The sequence below is a fragment of the Callithrix jacchus genome, chromosome 5 (assembly GCF_049354715.1).
Source record: "Callithrix jacchus isolate 240 chromosome 5, calJac240_pri, whole genome shotgun sequence".
In the NCBI taxonomy this organism is placed as follows: Eukaryota; Metazoa; Chordata; class Mammalia; order Primates; family Cebidae; genus Callithrix; species Callithrix jacchus.
Window position 1 is genome coordinate 122250558 of NC_133506.1, and position 15734 is coordinate 122266291.

Genomic DNA, 15734 nt, shown 5'->3' on the forward strand with positions numbered 1-15734 from the left:
GGGACTGACACGTAGGCACCCATGGGAAAGTAGAAAATGCATGCTAAGACCAGCGCGGCGGCTCACGCCTGTCATCCCAACACTCTGGGAGGCTGAGGCGGGTGGATCACCCGAGGTCAGGGATTCAAGGCCATCCTGACCAACGTAGTGAAACCCCGTCTCTACTAAAAATACAAAAATTAGCCAGGTGTGGTGGTGGGCAGCTGTAATCCCAGTCACTCAGGAGGCTGAGGCAGGAGCATTGCTTGAACTTGGGAGGCGGAGGTTGTGGTGAGCCGAGATCACACCACTGCACTCCAGCCTGGGTGACAGAGCAAGACTCTGTCTAAAAAAAAAAAAGACAGAAAATGCACGTTAGTTGCATTCTGCTAACAGTAAAAATAGTAATAAAGCAATAATATTGGAGCCAGGCATGGTGGCTCACACCTGTAATCCCAGCTACTCTAGAGGCTGAGGCAGGAGGACCACTGGAGCCCAGAAGTTTAAGGCCAGCCTGGGCAGCATAGCAAGACTCTGATCTGTTGAAAAAAAAAAAAAAAAAAGAAAGAAAAAGAAAAGCAGGCTGGGTGTGGCAGCGCATGCCTCTAATCCCAGCACTGTGGGAGGCCGAGGCTAGTGGATTGCTTGAGCCCAGGAGTTAGAGACCAGCCTGGACAACATGTTGAAACCCTATCTCAACAAAAAATGAAAACAAATTAGCTGGGTGTGGTGGCACACGCCTGCAGTCCTGGCTACTTGGGAGGCTGAGGCAGGAGGATCACTTGAGCCCAGGAACTCAAGTCTGCAGTGAGCTGTGATTGTGCCACTGTACTCCAGCCTGGGCAATGTACTCCACGGTGAGACGCTGTCTTAAAAAAGAAAAAAAAACCCGATCATATCAACCTCCAAAATGGTTATCCATGGGAGGCAGTCATCTCTCTTCCTTCTTACTCATAAATTGTGCCCCAGCTCCCTGGCTGGCCGGGACTGTCATCTTCTGATTCTCCTTTACTGGGAGCCGTTTGTTTCCTGGCTGGATCTCTGCATCTTCGGGTGAGTCTCCTCTAACATTGCTCCTCGCCCAGCCCACACCCTTAAGGTACTGAAGGCAAGTTGAAAGAATGAACAAGTATCTTTCCCCTTAGCTTTCAGATGGGACCAGTAAGGGGTTAATACATGGGCAGATGTTTGTACAGACAGTTTTCCTCCAGAAGAGGGATAAACACACATTTTTCATACAGGGTCAATATTTTCAGCATTGAGGACAGAAGGTATCTCTGTTGAAGCTACTCAAAGCTGCTCTTGTGATGAGAGCAGCCACAGAATGGGCGTGGCTGGGTTTGAATCAAACTTTATTTACAGACATTGAGATGTGAATTTTGTATCATCTTCATGTGTCATGAGATATTTTTCTTCTTTTGATCTTTAAATTATTTTATTTTTATTTTTTGTAAAGATGGGGTCTTGCTATGTTGCCCAGGGTAGTCTTGAACTCCTGGCCTCAAACAATTCTCTTGCCTCAGCCTTCCAAAGTATCGAGATTACAGGTATGAGCCATGATGCCAGTCCCTTGATTGTTTTTTTTTTTTTTTGAGATGGAGTCTCACTCTGTCACCCAGGCTGGAGTGCAGTGGCATTATCTTGGCTCACTGCAATCTCTGCCTCCCAGGTTCAAGCAATTCTGTCTCAGCCTCCCGAGTAGCTGGGATTACAGGCACTCGCCACCATGCCCAGCTAATTTTTGTATTTTTAGTAGAGATGGGGTTTCACCATGTTGGCCAGGCTGATCTTGAACTCCTGACCTCGTGATTCACCTGCCTCAGTCTCCCAAGGTGTTGGGATTACAGGCGTGAGCCACCGAGCCAGGCCTTTTTTTTTTTTTTTAAACAATTTACAACTGTAAAAACTACTTTTTACGTGTGGGCCATACAGCAAGAGAGGGCAGGCCAGGTGTGGCCCACGGGCCATAGTTTGCCAAACCCTGCCCTAGAAGTATGAACTCCAGCAAGATCTCCAGTGTTCAAGGCAAGGATCCCAGCTGCCGCTCACATCTGAACTCCACTTTGGAAAGCTGGACAAGTATTGTGGGGTTTTGGAAGGCAGAAGAGTGCAAATCATGGCTCTCCATGTGGCCCTTAGTGTCTAACTGCTAAGCCCTGATTCCTGATGTTCTTCACAACAAAAACCTGGCATCAGAAATCAGACACGGGCTGGCTGCTTCAGCGCTGCGTCGGCACCAGGTGCGTCCATGGCAGGCTCTAGAAATAACCCCTCCTATTTTTAACACCCTTGCTTCATCAGAGGGTTTCTAGTTTCTCCCGAAAACAACCCCAGGGCCTGGAGATATGAGTTGGAATTCAGAGCCTCTAAGCCACGTGTGTGGCCCTCTTGTCCCCACAAAAGTCCTCAGCATACCCAGGTGACCTGCTTTCCCTTCTCATTTGGGGTCAGGGGGCCCCTGGGATGTGGCTGAGAATCCAAGTGATTTCAATGCGAGGCGCAAGGAAAACATGAGTTTTCTGAGAGCTTTTTATTTCTAGCCACAGTCAGATTCTACCCAGTTAAAAATGCTTCCCAGGGCTCCTGGAAGCCAAGGAGGGGACGTTCGGCTCATCAGAGAGGATGTGTTTTATCACTGAGTAGGAGAGGCTGGTCCTCATTTTATCGTGAGTAGAAAGGCTGGCTATTTACATGGAGCACCCAGAACTGGCAAACACAGGTTGTCCCTGCGACGTTCATAAAGGACAACTGGAGGCAAATAATCAGAGGCTGGTACAGTGGGGACACCTCTAAGCTCCAGGGGACACTGGGTCCCTGCAAACACCTGTCCACCTGCTGGTCCTGCCTTCCCCGACTGTGGTCAGGTTGGGACTCAGGTCCTTTTGCTCTATTCCCAGGGGCGCCTGCGGCAGCCCAGGGGAGCTCAGAGAGAGGAAGCAGCCCGTGACTGTCACGGGTTGGGGGTGGGGGTGCAAATGGGAGCAGGGTGGAGCTAAAATTATTCCGGCCTCCTCTCTGGAAGGTTCCAGGCTGAGACCCAGCTTCCTGGGGAAGAAGCCTGAGGGTCACCGGGGCTGCAGGAAGTCTAGTGCTCAGGCTCAGCATCCATGCAGGACTCCCAGGGGTTCCGGGGCATTCGAGGCAGGGAGAATAGCAGGAGGGCGACACCGCCAAGGAAGAGGAGGACAAAGGCGGCACAGGAGCAGGCGAAGGACCAGGAGTAATAGTACTCAATCCAGACGGTGTCCTCACTGTCAATCATGCGCTTCACTGACTGCCTCATGACCTCCACTGAGACGAGGATGCAGAGACCTGGGGGCAGAACCAGAGACGCTCAGGGACCAAAGGGCCCCTGCCTTGCCCCCAGCCCCACCCTAGCCTGTGTACTTGGAGGAGGCAGTGATCTTGCCTCAGGGGAAAAGCCACCTCAAGGCAGTTTCTAGCTGGGAACCTGCAGAAGGATCCATTTGTCCACCCACCACCCAATCCTGCATCCCTCAGAAGGGTGACCACATGGCCAGGTGTGGCGGCTCATGCCTGTAATCCCAGCACTTTGGGAGGCTGAGACGGGAGGATCGCTTGAGGCCAGGAGCTTGAGACCAGCCTGGGCAACATAGTGATGAGACCTCTGTCTCTATAAAAAATTAAAATAAAAAATTAGCCAAGAGTGGTGCTGCACATCTGTAGTCCCAGCTACTTGGGAGGCTGGGGTGGGAGGAACCCTTGAACCCAGGAGTTTGAGGCTGCAGTGAGCTGTGATTGCGCCACTGCACTCCAGCCTGGAGAACAGAGTGAGACTTTCTTCCTCATCCCTCAAGAAAAAGTAAGAAAGGCAACCACATTTCTTTCCTTCTTTTGTCCATCATTCTCTGGGGGGTTTCTTTGGGGCCTTGAGGGCTGTGGGGAGGAATGGACAAACCGCCCAGCTCTCTCTCCCTCTAACCCACCTGGAGTCACTGAGGGCCTGGCAGGTTTGCCCCTGGTTGGGGATGGAGCCTGCGGAATGCCCCCTACCCAAATCCCGCGGTAGGCATGAGAGTGGAGCAGAGAGTCCCCCATGACATGGTCCTCCAGCCCTGCGTTTGGGCAGGGTCCCCAGTCTACCTGCAAAGGCGTAGAACATGGACGCAGGCCGCAGCAGGTAGTCCCTCTTATTCTGGAGGGACAGGAGGACACAGAGGCTGCCTAGGATGATGAAGCCAAGGCTGAAGATGGCGATGGCGGCCGCCGAGATGCTGTACTCTGCGAACACAAGGGACATGCAGCATGCGGCCTCAGCCTGGGAGCTCTCGTCGTGGCTGGTTAGGGACAACGCCTGCACCACAGTTCCCATTTCACACGTGGGAAAGCTGACAGCCCGGGGGACCGAGTCCTGCCCTAAGGCCCACGCAGAGCCAGGCTGCCCCAGGGCTTCTTTCACCCCTGTCTTTCCAGAGCACCAGGCTGCAAGGTCCGCAACGGGGCAGGGGCGAGAGGCAGGTGGCCGGAGACCTTTCTAGAGCAGAAATTGTCCTCCGATCAACAGGGAGGAGGCAATGGGACAGTGGGGGGTCTGTCTTGGGGTTAAGGAGCAAAGGATGACAGAGTGGCTTGTCATCCAGCCTGGTGCACGTGAGGCTCTGCCAGTGTGCGTGGCAGTGTGTGAATGTGTGCATGTGTCTGTGTGGCAGTGTGTGTGTCTGTGTGTGGTTAGTGTGTCTGTATATTAGTGTATGTGCCACATGTGTGAGATCTGTCAGAATGTGTATCTGTGTATGTTAGTGTGTGCCTGTGTTGGTGTATGTGTGTGTTATATGTCTCTGTGTATGCTAGTATCTGGGTCTGTGTCAGTACGATGGTGTGTGTCACCCGGTGTGTCATGTGTGTCTGCATGTGCTCGTGTTACATGTTTCTGTGCATGGTAGTGTGTCCGTGTGTCATTACCTGTGTGTCATTGTGTCTTGTGTCATTGTGTGTGTCATTTTGTGTGTGTTATTGCCTGTGTATCACTGCATGTCATATGTAATTGTGTGTCATTATATGTGTCTCTGTATCTGTGTCTTGTGTGTGTAATCGTGTGTGTCAGTGTGTCTGTGTCTTATGTGTGTATCATTGTATGTGTGTGTCTTATGTGTGTATCATTGTGTGTCACTGTGTGTCTGTGTGTGTCTTGTATGTGTGTCATTCTGTCTTGTGTGTATGTCATTGTGTTTCTGTGTGTCACTCAATGCTTGTGTGTCATTGTGTGTGTACATGTGTGTCAGTGTGTATGTCATTGTATGTGTGTATCTGTGTGTGTGTGTATCAGTGTGTGTGAATGTGTGTCTGCCCACGCACACTGTGTGCAGCTATCTGGGTGCGGGCAGGCTCTGGTCTGTACTCCCGACAGTGGGTGTGCGCCTGAGCTCTGTTGATTTTGAAAAGCTCCCAGAGCCCACCATGGCCTCCTGCTACTCGGGGAGGGATTTCTAGGTGAGGGAGGGACTCAGACTGTCCCTGCATACCCTGTCACATTCTATCAAGAGCCACTGTGGGGCTTCTGAGCCCTCATTCCACACCTACAGCTCCCGCCACAACAGCTGCCCCTGGGTCGGAGCCCACCAGGAAGTGCTGCTTCCACAGACGCTCCCTGGCCCAGAGGAGAGGAAAGGCCAGGCTGCTTCTCATCAGGCGTGAGGAAGTCAGCGCATTCACCCCAATGACTTTCGGGCTCTGTGGTGCACGACATAGAAGTTCCCTCTTGTCACCTCTGCCCCCTTTCCACCCAGGCTCACCCTTCTGAGTGGTGAATTCGAAGATCTCCGAGCTCTCGCCGGGGTTAAAATGCCTGAAGTAGGAACAGTTCTTCTCTGCAAAGGAGGAGACAGCCTGTGAGTTGAGAGGACGGGCCCACAGCAAGGACTGAGGCCTGGCAGAGAGCGCAGCGTCATTCTGCTGGGCACGCAGGGGCTCTGGCCGGCTCCCTGCTCCCCAAATCCCTAATCTGGGCCGAAACATCTGTCTTTGACCCGTAGACAACATCTCAGTGGGTTAGTGAGGTTGCCTAGAAGGCTGGGAGGTCTTCAGGGAGCTGAGGCTGGATGAACCCGCAGGGCAGATGGCATGTGGGTTCTGCACCCCATTAGGCAGATGGGGTAACTGAGGCCCAGGTTCAAGCCATTTTTCAGGGTGTTCAGGATGTATAATCAACAAAGAACCAATCAGCAGTCTCCATTGGGGCTGACTCTGCCCCCCCAGGGGACACTGGGCAATGCCTGGGGACATGCTGGTGTTGAGAGGGGTACACCTGGCATCTGGTTGGTAGAGGCCACAGACTCTCCCGAAATCGTACCACACACAGGACAGGCCCTCCCAGCATGGAATTATCCAGGCCACAGTGTCAACAGTGCCAAGACTGAGAATGCCTGCATCAACCCCACATCTGGTATTGTGTTTCTCAGCAGAATCCAGGCATGCCCTGATTCACTGGGGGGAGCTGGGGTGCAGTGCTGTTCAGAAGCTTTCTGGGAGATTCTGATGCAGCCAGGATAGGAACCCCTGCTCCAGGCTTCTTAAAGTGCCCTGCAAAGGTCCTTTTCTGAGTGGCCATTGGATGGCCTGATGCAGATGGAAGCCTGGTGAGGGCCGAATGTGACCATCAGTGGTTTCACTGGGCCCTGGGTCTCTGTGAGACGGCCCAGATGAGACCCACCTGATCATTGTCATAAAAGCTGAGGAAGTCTGTGGGCAGTAGGAACACAAATCTGAATTTGGCAAGGGAGAAGGGAAAGGCTCAGCACAAGGACATTCATGCTGATTTAAAATACAATTTCACTTCCATTTTTCTCTTTCAGCCTCTCTCTCATAGCTAGGTATACTATAAAATCAAAGCACAGGCCAGGCGCCGTGGCTCACGCCTGTAATCTCAGCACTTTGCGAGGCCGAAGAGGGAAGATCGCTTGAGTCTAGGGGTTTGAGACCAGCCTGACCAACATGATGAAACCCCGTCTCTACTAAAAGCACAACAATTAGCCAGCTTTGGTGGCAGGTGCCTGTAATCCCAGCTACCTGGAGGCTGAGGCAGGAGAATTGCTTCAACCTGGGAGGCAGAGGTTGCAGTGAGCTGAGATCCTGTCTCTGCGCTCTAGCCTGGGTGACCAAGTGAGAGTCAGTCTAAAAAACAAAAAAAGGCACAGCCTTATTTCTTCCTAAACAGAATTTATCTTCTTTTCTTTTGATTTAGGAAGTGGATGAATGGGTTATTTTATATTATGTTTTCTTCAAAAACTAAATTAGTTTGCTTTTTATTTGTGGAGGCGCTCAAATAGAAAAACATCTCTTCCTCTAGTTTAGATGGTGTCTAGTTTGTCAATTCATTTCTTCACTTCCGGGCCTCATTTAGATGCTCACAAGGCAGTTGATGCCTAGTTCTTTCTAGAAATGCACCTGCAGTGCTACCAAGGCTTTTTTTTGGGGATGAAGGCTTTATTTAATCTGACCTAAATCATCTTGCTCCTGAAGCCTGTGGTCCCATACCATTCCCCTCCTTCCCACAAAAGTCAGGGCTGCTGCCTCTCATGAGGTTGAGGAAGGAAATGACCCCTGGAGATGGGATCTGGTTTAGCAGCAATAAACGTTCCTGGCATAAACAGCCCTCTCTGCGCTCTTCTATATTTAAATCACTTTCCTTTTGAACCGGTTACCTGGGGTGTCTGACTGCTGGTGGTGATGTCAGAATTGGTGCTCTGCTATTCTCTCTCGGCATCCGGTGCTATTTTAAAGCATGCTGCAGCCCTCTTCTATTTGTTAGATTATTAGCTATAGATCCCTTGAGTCACTGCTTCAAAATGGCCCGTGCTATGTCATAAGTCTCCATGTGTCTCCCTCTGGACAAAGAAACATTTCTGTTTCATTCTTTAGGGGCCAATTTCAGTTGTCACAATTGACTGAATTCAAGTGTATTTCACGCTCAGCTGCCTCCCCGACTGCTAGAAAGCCGTCAGTTAAAATCCTTCCCAGCGGAGGGCCTGAGATGAGGGCCATGGAGTGCCTCGCCGGGGCACAGCTGTTCACACCTGCTGGGTAGCTGAGGTGGCTCTTGCACAGGTAGCATTTGGCTTGCCGAATCCTCACCAGATAAACGCCAGGCTCCATCTGGCTGCTGGCTGCTTGGATAGAAACGATCTTAACTCAGACACAGGAGTAGGCTCCGTGTCTGCAGGAGCCAGGCTGTGAGTTTTTGAGGGGATGCTTTCTTTCAGTGGCCCAGGTACAAGGTTCCCCCTCCCTCTTTTCCATTAAGTGTCCTCAAATGGGGGTAGGGGGCTCCCAGTGGGTAGGATTCCTTCTCAGGGCCTCAAGAAGCCTAAGCATCACTTTTGAGTGGCTGAACTGGGGGCCTGAGGATGGATGGGCTGACCCTGTCCCCTCTCTTGGGCTTAGCACATGAAAAAGGCCAGTGTCTCCTGCCCTGAACCTGGGAGAAGCATCCACTCCTGGGCTATGTGGCCACCCATTGGAGACCGTAAACCCTTTCATGGTCTGTGATGGCCCCTGTAGGGGTGGGGACACATCAGACCCAGGCCTCATTCAGGACAAATCAGGCCAGGCATCTGCCCATGTCATTCAAGAGGGTGCAGGGTCCTGTTCAGATGAACAGGCCCTCCTATGAGCCCCTTCCCTTCCTGCCTTGTCCCTGGGTCCAGGTGGATACTATTTGGGAAACTGAGCATCCAGGGCAACTTAAAGAGGAAGTACATCCGAGGTGGACCCATCCTAGTCAGGGGTCAAGAGGAGAGGGACAGTGACGGTCCTGTGCAGACCCTGAGCCTTCCCGCCTCTGCCTCTGGCATGTCCCTCCCTGCCTGCCTGCCCTGGCTTTCATCACACTTGCACAAAGCTCAGGGATTGCAGCTTTGCTTCTGACTAAGTCAGCAGAGGTTCCAAAGCCAGGATGATGATCTGGGTGTTGGGAACTCTGAGGCTGTGCCATTCTCCTTTGTCTCTGCAAATGTTTTATGCTGAGGTCAATGTTGTTATTTCCATAAGACTCAGTGGTCTAAAAATATTAAATGGGGTATTTCTTAAAAATATGGTGAACTCAGCTCTCAGGCTTGACTGGGGGATGGAATAGTCTGGCTAGCCAAGTGTTCTGGTTGAGGGTGTTAGTGAATGCGCAGAGCCGTGTCTAGTGTGCCAGTTTCAAAGAATTAGAGCAGAAGCCACATTTAGCTCCAAGCTGAGCTTGAGTTAATAGGGATCTTTTGGTGATAGTTGGAACAGCTGGTAGGATTAGGGGATGCCCTGGGTTATCACTGAGAATGTATCAGTTCATGGAGACTTTAATATGTTCAAAGATACTTTGTGGATTTGTCCAGATCCAAGGGACTGGTACTCCAGGGATGCAAGGAAGCCTCTGGCTGGCATTGATGCCAGTGTGGTTTTTAGCCTTTGGGTAAAAGAAGTTCTCTCCACTCCTGACAGTGGCTTCTCTGGGCTGTGTCTCCTCCCACATCTCTGATTGAGGAATTTTATAAAATGGGCTGGAGAAATCTCCAACACCTGACCCTGGATCTTCAGAGCACTGCTCTTCTGTGGGGGAAGCTGGCTTTGGCCTAGGCCTCCGGCATGGACTCCTGTGGGTGGTGAGGGGAGCTGATGAAATTCCTGGGGTCAGTAGTATCATGCTCTTCCATGCAGTCCCAATTCCTGCACTGAGAGAAGATGGACCACTAAGAAAAATAGGGCACTAGGTGAAGTGCGCCTTGGGGCTGCCTGCCTCCTTGACCTAAAGAGACAGAGCCTGAAAGAAGCAACCCTTCACCCAGCCCAAGGGTGGGGGATGGCCTCTCTGTGGGTTCATTTGGACTTTCAGAACACATAGTGTCTCCTGACAATGGCAGAGGCCCCTACTATCCTCATTCTGGAGGCATTGTAATTGATTTTACATGTTGATTGTGTACATGGAAGTCCTTCTAAGACTCTTTGGGGGACGGTAGAAAAATTAGACAATGCTTTCCCACTGAGCCTCCAACATTCTAAGGCTAAATGGGACCTTGAGAAGTCACCACTGCGCCAGCTCCTGGCCCAGCTGCCCTCAAACAAATCAGGTCAAAAGCTGGACTCTGTGTTCGCTTGGGTCAGAGCTTTTAGGAGCTGTGTTTATATGCACAATAGAGGGTGTGGGAAGGAAGTGGAGAGAAAGGAGACTGGATTCAAGGCTTGGGTGGCGAACTTCTACTTGTTAGCTAGTTAGCCTGGAAAAGGCCATGCTCAGCCTTAGTGTTCCTACCTGCAGAATAAGAACCACCTGTAGAATGAGAACCTACTCACTGGGTTGTTGTAAAGTAGTTGATGTATTGACTGAAAAGTTGAATGTTAGGGGTAAATGTCTGAGTGTGAGTCCTGGCTGCTCTGCTCATTACCTGTGTGACCTTGGTCAGATATCTCAACCTCCCAGTGCTTCATTTTCTTGATCTGGAAGATTGGGATGATGGTAATAGTATGGACTTCATGGAGGTTTTTGTGAGGATTAGATGAGCTAATATATGTATGTCATCTCATCACCTTCTGGCCTCCATAGATTTGGGGGAAATTGGCTGTTCATCTTGTTAAAGATTCCTTGTGTGTGATGAGTTGCTTCTTTCTCTTTTTTTAAGATTCTCTGTCTCTGTCTTTTAACAGTTTGGTTATGATGGTCTAATGTGGATCCCTTAGAGTTTATTCTACCTGAAGTTCATTGAGCTTCATAAATTTGTAGAGTTTTAATGTTTTTCATCCAATCTGGGAAGCATATGGACATTATTTTTCACATACCTTTTTGCCCCATTCTCTTTCCCTCTCCTTCTGGCACTCCCTTTATGCACTTGATGGTGTCCCACAAGTGTCTGAGGCTCTCATCACTTTATTTTTTTTTCTGTCTGTTCCCCAGACTGGCTAATCTCAACTGACTTATCTTCAAGGTCACTGATTCTTTTCCTGCTCAGATATGCTATTGAGCCCCTCTAGTAAATCTTTCATTTCAGTTATTGTACTTTTCAACTCCAGAATTTTTATTTGGCTCTTTAAAAATAATTTCTGTCTCTTTATTGATAGTTTCTATTTCATGATACATCATTTTCATCTTTCTTTTGATTTTTTTTTCAAAGTTCTTTGGACATATTTACAATAGCTGATTTAAAGTCTTTGTCTAATAAGCCCAATATCTGGCTTCCTTAGGGATCTATTAATTTATCTCTGCCCCATATATGAGCCATATCGGTTTGGCTCTTTGCATGTCTTGTATTATTTATGTATATATTTATTTATTTAGAGACAGAGTCTTGCTCTGTCACCCAGACTGGAGTGCAGTGCCATGATCACAGCTCACTGTAGTCTCTGACTCCTGAGATCAAACAATTTCCTCACCTAAGCCTTGGGAATAGCTAGAATTACAGGCACATGCCACCATTTCTGGCTATTTTGTGGGGTTTTTCGTTTTTTGTTTTTTTTTTTAGTAGAGACAGGGTCTCACTATATTGCTCAGGTTGATCTCAAACCCCTGGCCTCAAGCAATCCTCTTACCTCGGCCTCCGAAAGTGCTGGGATTACAGGAGTGAGCCAGCATACCCAGCCAGTAGTTTTTAAACAATATAATGTGACAACTCTGGAAATCGGTTGTTCCCCCTTCTTGAGGATTTGTTCCTGTTGTTTGTTTAGTGACTTTTTTGAAGTCTGTGTTGTCTTCTGTGACCACTTAAATCCCTGTTCAATTACCTTAGTGACAGGTTAGAAATTTCCTAAAATGCTTATAAACAATACCTCTCCCAGTCTTTACTGAGGGGCTCTGTTCATATGACTCTCACACTCAGCTAAGCCACCCACATCTCTGCCTTAGCCTTCACTTTCTGTTTGAACAGAGCCTCAAGATAAGGCAGAGGTGAGTGCTTAGGGCCTTCTCAAGTCTTTCCCAAGCATGCACATAGCACTGTTTATGCACATGGCCTCCTAGATTCCCAGGAATATGTTGAAGCTTTTCAAAGCAACCTATGGACATCTCAGTCTCCAGTTTTTTGATTGGCCCGTTGTTTTGCCCAACAATTATCTCCTGCCTCAGGCAACCATGATGTTAAGCAATCATCTCTAATAATTGACTATTTGCCCTCATGAGCTCAGAGTCAGATCAAAAAGAAACAGCTTCTTAAGCGAGGATTTTCAGGGAATCACCAGACAGGTCAAATAATGACAATTCTCTGGGAATGGGCCTTTGATCCAACCCCATTCTCTCCCCTCCAGAGGCTAGTGGGATGATGGTTTTCACTGATTGTCGAATGTTGGTTTGCAAGGTCACTACAGAGCTGGAAAAGGGAAAAAGAATAGGGCAAGTTAAAACACCACAGAACTCACTGGTCCTGAGATTCACCCATTTTTCTTGCTGGATTGCTGCAAGACTTTGATTAATTTTCACAGTTCTCAAAAGGCTAATTCTGACAATTTCTGCCAGCACTCTCATTGCTTTTATGTAGAAGAAGATTTTTGGAGGTTCTTTCTCCATAATTTTTTTTCCCAATGTCATTAGAGGTTAATACATGTAAAGCATTTACAACAATATCTGGCACATAGGGTTACATGTACGTGCCATTATTACTGTTGTTAATTGAGAAGCCACATATGAACTCACTTCCTCCCTCTAGAGAAGAGTGGTCCCAGGGAACACAAGAAGGGCAGATAGGGAAAGAGAAAGATGTCCATTTGCACAGAAAAGAGAGGGAAAAAGGCAGGAACATACTTTGGAAGATTACTGGGGGAAAGGTAGTGCTCCGTGTCACAAGCGTGGGAGGTATGGTTCATGGCTGGTTAGGCTAAGAAGTCAAAGAGGTAGATCCTGGTCAGGCTCAAGCTCAAGCAATGCCTGTTGGCTCCAGTGACTAGCATTGGTTCCAGTGACTAGCATTGGTTCCAGTGACTGCGATTGGTCCAGTCACCTCTCACCAGCATGCTGCCCCCCTGTGATTGGTCCAGTCATCTCTCACCAGCCTGTTGGCCCCCTATGATTGGTCCACTCACCTCTAACTAGCCTGTTGGTCCCTTGTGATTGGTCCAATCGCCTCTTGCCAGCCTGTTGCCCCCTGTGATTGGTCCACTAACGTCTCCCCAGCCTGTCACCCCCTGTGATTGGTCCAGTCACCTCTCACCAGCCTGTCTCTTCCTTGTGTGGACTCTGTTCACTGCCCAGCCCTCTTCTCTGACTTTAAAAGTCAGATGGTTCCAGAGATGGGTGAACAGGACTGTAACAGCACGTCCCCATGTGTGGTCCCTGTAGAAGCTACCTCGCCCTGCCCTGCCCTGCCCCACCCAGGGGAGTAGGCTGGAGGCTGTGCCTGTTTATGGGTGTGCTTCGCAGTGGTCAAGGGACATGGGCATCCCAGCTATGCAATACCCTGCCAGCACATGCTCACACCTGTCACCCTCAAGCACTGGGACTTGGTGTTTCTACAACAGCTGGGTACTTACGAGTCTTCTGGGCACCCAGTTGGGGTAAGCAAGGGAGGGGATCTCTGGAGCAAGCAGGAGGGAAGGAAGAGGGAGCAGAGACATGGGAGGATGGGGTCTGGGCTCTCTGACCCACAAACAGACTGCAAGATCTTTGGGGACTCAGCCTTAGTGTCCTTGAAGGACAGGTTTCAAGGAACATCCAGTCTGATAAAAGACGGAATAATCCTGAAAGCCAGGTGGGACATCACACTGACATCACCCTGCTCCACTGCCACCATGGATGGGTGTCCCTCAGCCTGGGAAGGGATCTTATGTTGTTGAGAGTCAGTCCCATATTTTATAGAGGAAGAAGCTGAGGCTGAGTTGAGCTTTGTCCTCCCTGGAGAGTCATTTGGAGCGTGGTAGGCAATGGTGATGATTCCTGGCCGCCTGGTCTCCATGTAGCCCTCTTTCCTCTAAAGAAGTGCTGTATTTGCTAAGAATCCAGAGGCCTCTGCATTTGCAGAATAGAGGTTAGCCACACAAATACCAGGTACTCCTGAAAAAGAGCTTACCTTCGACATGTGGTTTGGTCACATGGTAGGAAATTGAGGAATATGCTTAAATGACAGGATGAGGAAAATGCTTTGACATGGTCTTTTAAAATGCTGATAGGGTCTGAGCTAAGAGAGGAGGCACAGAGGACTGAAGTCCTGACAAAAGTGGGGGTGGAGGCTGGGCACGGCGGCTCATGCCTAATCCCAGCACTGTGGGAGGCCGAGGTGGGCGGATTGCTTGCAGTCAGGAGTTCAAGACCAGCCTGGCCAACATGGCAAAACCCCGTCTCTACTAAAAATACAAAAGTTAGATGGGTATGGTGGCGCATGCCTGCAATCCCAGCTACTGGGGAAGCTGAGGCAGGAGACTAGCTTGATCCCAGGAGGCAGAAGTTGCAGTGAGCCGAGATTGCACCATCGTACTCCAGCACAGGGAACAGAGTGCAACTCTGTCTCAAGAAAAGGTAGGGGGCAGGCGGCTCACCCACAGCCATGTCCTGCTTCATAGACATTCAACCTGTGCAGCTGCCCTAGGCCCAGGGCCCTCAAGGGTCCATGCTTGGTTTCATGCCTCGCTGTCACTGCCTTGAAATCCTCGGTAATTTGGAGCAGGGAACCCTGCACTTTCATTCAGCACAGGACCCTGCAAATTCACCTGTCCAGTCTACTCTCCTGCCTTAAGTCCAGGAACGAACCTGCCAGCCTGATAGGTTCCACGAGTCTGAGCACACAGAGCCACTCAGCCTGTCTTGGCAGGGAGGGAGTGATCAGGTGGGGCCCAGAAGCCCCCGGGCTGGTAGAGCCACAGTCCCTTTCTTGAGCCTGCTCAGATGTCTGCTCTGGACAAAAAGCCCCAAGGTCCAGCCAGACAGAAATAGCTGGGACAAACGCCCTCGTCTTACAACCCAGCTCCGGCCACCAGCACAGCACATGCGAGTCGGATCTTCTTCCCTGGGCAGAAAGGGCTGGGCGGCTGCCCTGTTCTAGGCAGAGAAACCTGCCTTGCTTCGTGTGGGTAACTTTGTTGGGGAAAGATGGGAAAGGGCAGGAAGTGGGGATTGGGAGGGATGCTGGGTACATTACCCCCGGGCAGGGTGATGGGCCCGCACATCTTGCTGTCGTCCATGGGGATGCGCTTGGTACAGATCCGCCAGAGGCCGAAGTGGGCCGCCTCGCAGGTGGTGTTGTGGTGCTCCAGGTGGGGGCTCAGCACAGCCCAGTGGTCGGTTACCACGGCTGTTGTGGCCAGCACGATGCCCGCCAGGATGCAGAAGAGGGTCACACGGACCTTCAGCGTTTTGGTCTGGGACATGGTGGTCGCCGAGGCGTGGGTGCCCTGGGCAGGGTCCGGCGGCTGTGTCTCCTAGGGCAGGTGACAGCCGAGCTGGGGGGTGGCAGTGGCTGTCAAGCTGGGAGTGGCCACTAAGTTTAGTGTGGCCTGGCTGAGCCAGAGTGGGCTGGGCTTGGGGCTGAGGGACGCTGGACATGCTGAGCAGCTGTCCAGACGAATCAGGGGCCTGAGGGAGGCTGCTATTAATGACCGTCTCCAGGCGTGGCACCGAGGACAGCTTCTGCTCAGGTTTCAGGGGTTTCTTCCTTTGGGAGCCAGAAGTACCCTGGTAGGGGGGCAAGGAGAGAAGGCTCTGGGTGGTGGATTGAGGCCTCTGTGGAGTAGCAGCTCAAGGTGTCTGAGTTGGGAGGGGGTGGGCAGCAGGGGCTGGGGGTGGGGACCTGCCTGCTCTGGGCTGCTGGGAAAGGGCATCCCAGGGCAGGGGAGGAGACCAGAGC

The 15734-nt window shown here is 50.6% G+C and overlaps 1 protein-coding gene across 1 annotated transcript; it reads right to left on the bottom strand.

Annotated features, from left to right (window-relative positions):
* Positions 1–2494: 2494 nt before the first annotated feature.
* Positions 2495–15363, bottom strand: CACNG1 (calcium voltage-gated channel auxiliary subunit gamma 1). The gene is made up of 4 exons (XM_002748641.5): positions 15030–15363; positions 5733–5807; positions 4084–4221; positions 2495–3291 (listed from the first exon to the last, which is right to left on the bottom strand). Exons 1-4 carry the CDS (start codon positions 15256–15258, stop codon positions 3065–3067), a joined length of 669 nt encoding a protein of 222 aa, XP_002748687.1. The 5' UTR covers positions 15259–15363; the 3' UTR covers positions 2495–3064.
* Positions 15364–15734: the final 371 nt, after the last annotated feature.